This window comes from Brassica oleracea, unplaced genomic scaffold, assembly GCF_000695525.1.
Source record: "Brassica oleracea var. oleracea cultivar TO1000 unplaced genomic scaffold, BOL UnpScaffold02331, whole genome shotgun sequence".
Classification (NCBI taxonomy): Eukaryota; Viridiplantae; Streptophyta; class Magnoliopsida; order Brassicales; family Brassicaceae; genus Brassica; species Brassica oleracea.
In genome coordinates, this window is record NW_013618861.1 from 1 (window position 1) to 1,954 (window position 1,954).

At 31.2% G+C, this 1,954-nt stretch overlaps 1 protein-coding gene across 1 annotated transcript; it reads right to left on the reverse strand.

The window, feature by feature from the left end:
• Window positions 1–498: 498 nt before the first annotated feature.
• LOC106321659 (non-specific lipid-transfer protein 2P-like) lies at window positions 499–798 on the reverse strand. The gene has a single exon (XM_013759901.1). The coding sequence runs from the start codon at window positions 796–798 to the stop codon at window positions 499–501; it is 300 nt and encodes a 99-aa protein (XP_013615355.1).
• Window positions 799–1,954: the final 1,156 nt, after the last annotated feature.

The following is a 1,954-nucleotide window of genomic DNA, read 5'->3' on the forward strand; positions in this document are numbered from 1 at the left end:
TTCTCTTTGTTGGTCTTTACGCTCTGTTATTGAAATAAAACACTATCTAAGGTTTTTTACATTTGAAAACTATCAATATTACTATTTTATAGGTCTTTCTCGAATACACATATTTTGACACGAAGCTGGCTTATGAGGCCGAACACAACACAACACACAATTCACCAAGCGTTACCAAATATTTCCCCTCGACATTTTTTTTCTCTTTTCCAAACGTTCTGTGGCAGGGCATCTTTTTTTTCAGTTAAATCTTTCTTATAACTTAGATATTCTAATTGCATCATAACGTGGTCTGGAAAGTAAACAAAAGAAAAGTATATGTTTATTTGGCCTAGAACTTGTTATCAGTTTGCATAATTCATTCATTATACGGTGTTATTGATCAAACCATGACACAATGAAGTATATATATTTTTTTTGATCAAAATGAAATATATTATTACATACGATTTTGTGATGTTAACATTAACTCATTATTTTCATAAACTATTTGAAACTTCAACAAGAAAGAGGAGGTATACCACAAGCCGAGAACGCTTTATGAGCATTTTTGGATTTAATATACTGACCATAAACTGGATCATTTACGTAACCACATAGACACGGCTTTTCTTTTTTCAGCATTGCGCAACACTCTGTTGACGGCTTACTTCCGGTTTTTACAGCTGGGCTGCATGGGCTAAGTTCTTTCGGATTGCATGACAGTACTTTCTCATCTTCCATGGCTGCATTGGTGAGAGCCAGAGACAACACAAGGACTATCAGAAATGCCATGCTTATTGCTCCTGTTAACTTCATGTTCTATAACCTTATTGACTCTTTTCAAACTAGATCTAGTTAATTTCTTGAAAAATGTTTGCTTCATGATTTCGAGGTGTTGATGGTCGAGTTATTAAATAGGTATTAGACTAGAGTAAAGTTTTGCAAGAATAGGTTAGTTTTTTTATTGGTAACAAAGAATAGGCTAGCTTTTTATCCAAGAGTAGTTTGTCATTTATAATTTAAATCTCGAAGCATTTATTTTGATAATTATAAGATATATTGACATATGCAACAAGTATTTATTGATATGTTACACTTTAGCAATTTATTTAAAAGAACTACATAATAAGAAAACAAACAAATTTGCAAGCAATTATATATATATTAATTGTAAATATTTAACTAAGGAAACTAAATCAATCAATGCATGTACATATTAGATTTGAACAATACTACTTCATCCGTTTCAAAAAAATATATATTTTAGACTTTTCACATATGTTAAAAAAACACATTAAAATTAGATTGTAAATGCATTGTTTTTTGTGAATAACAAATTTTCATAACTTTTAGTCAATAAAAATCCAATAAACACCATTAATTTTTTTAAAAAATTTACAATTTTCATTAAATAATACATTGAAAAAGTAAAAAATGTATCTTTTTGTTTTTCCTAAAATATGGATCTTTTTGAAACGGAGAGAGTAATTTTTATATAAAATCTAATATGGAAAATTAATTATACTCTATAACAAAACTAAAACCATCAATGCACATGTACATATAGATCTGAACAATACTAATTTTTATATAAATCTGATGAAAAATTAATTATAATCTTTTATCATGTTTAAAGGTTACTTTTTGAATATATATATATATATATATATTATTTTTTTTGGAAAAGTGAAACAAAAATTGAAAAAGAGAATCTTAAACGCCAGCATTGTTCCAAGGCTGGTTCTCTCTTCTCTTCTCCAAGGTTCTTTGTGGCTTCAGAGATTGCTGATCCCATGGGCATGTCTTGGTTCTCCATAAGAATGTCAAACAGGTTGATCTGTCCCGTCCCCTCCCGTACCGCAGCAGGCTCGTCTTCGAGCGGGTCAGGGCGGGTCAGGCCCTCGCGGGCTGCGGTCTTCAAAATGGCTGACCAAACCCGTACAGCAAAACATGTAGGCCTTTGCGGATCGGC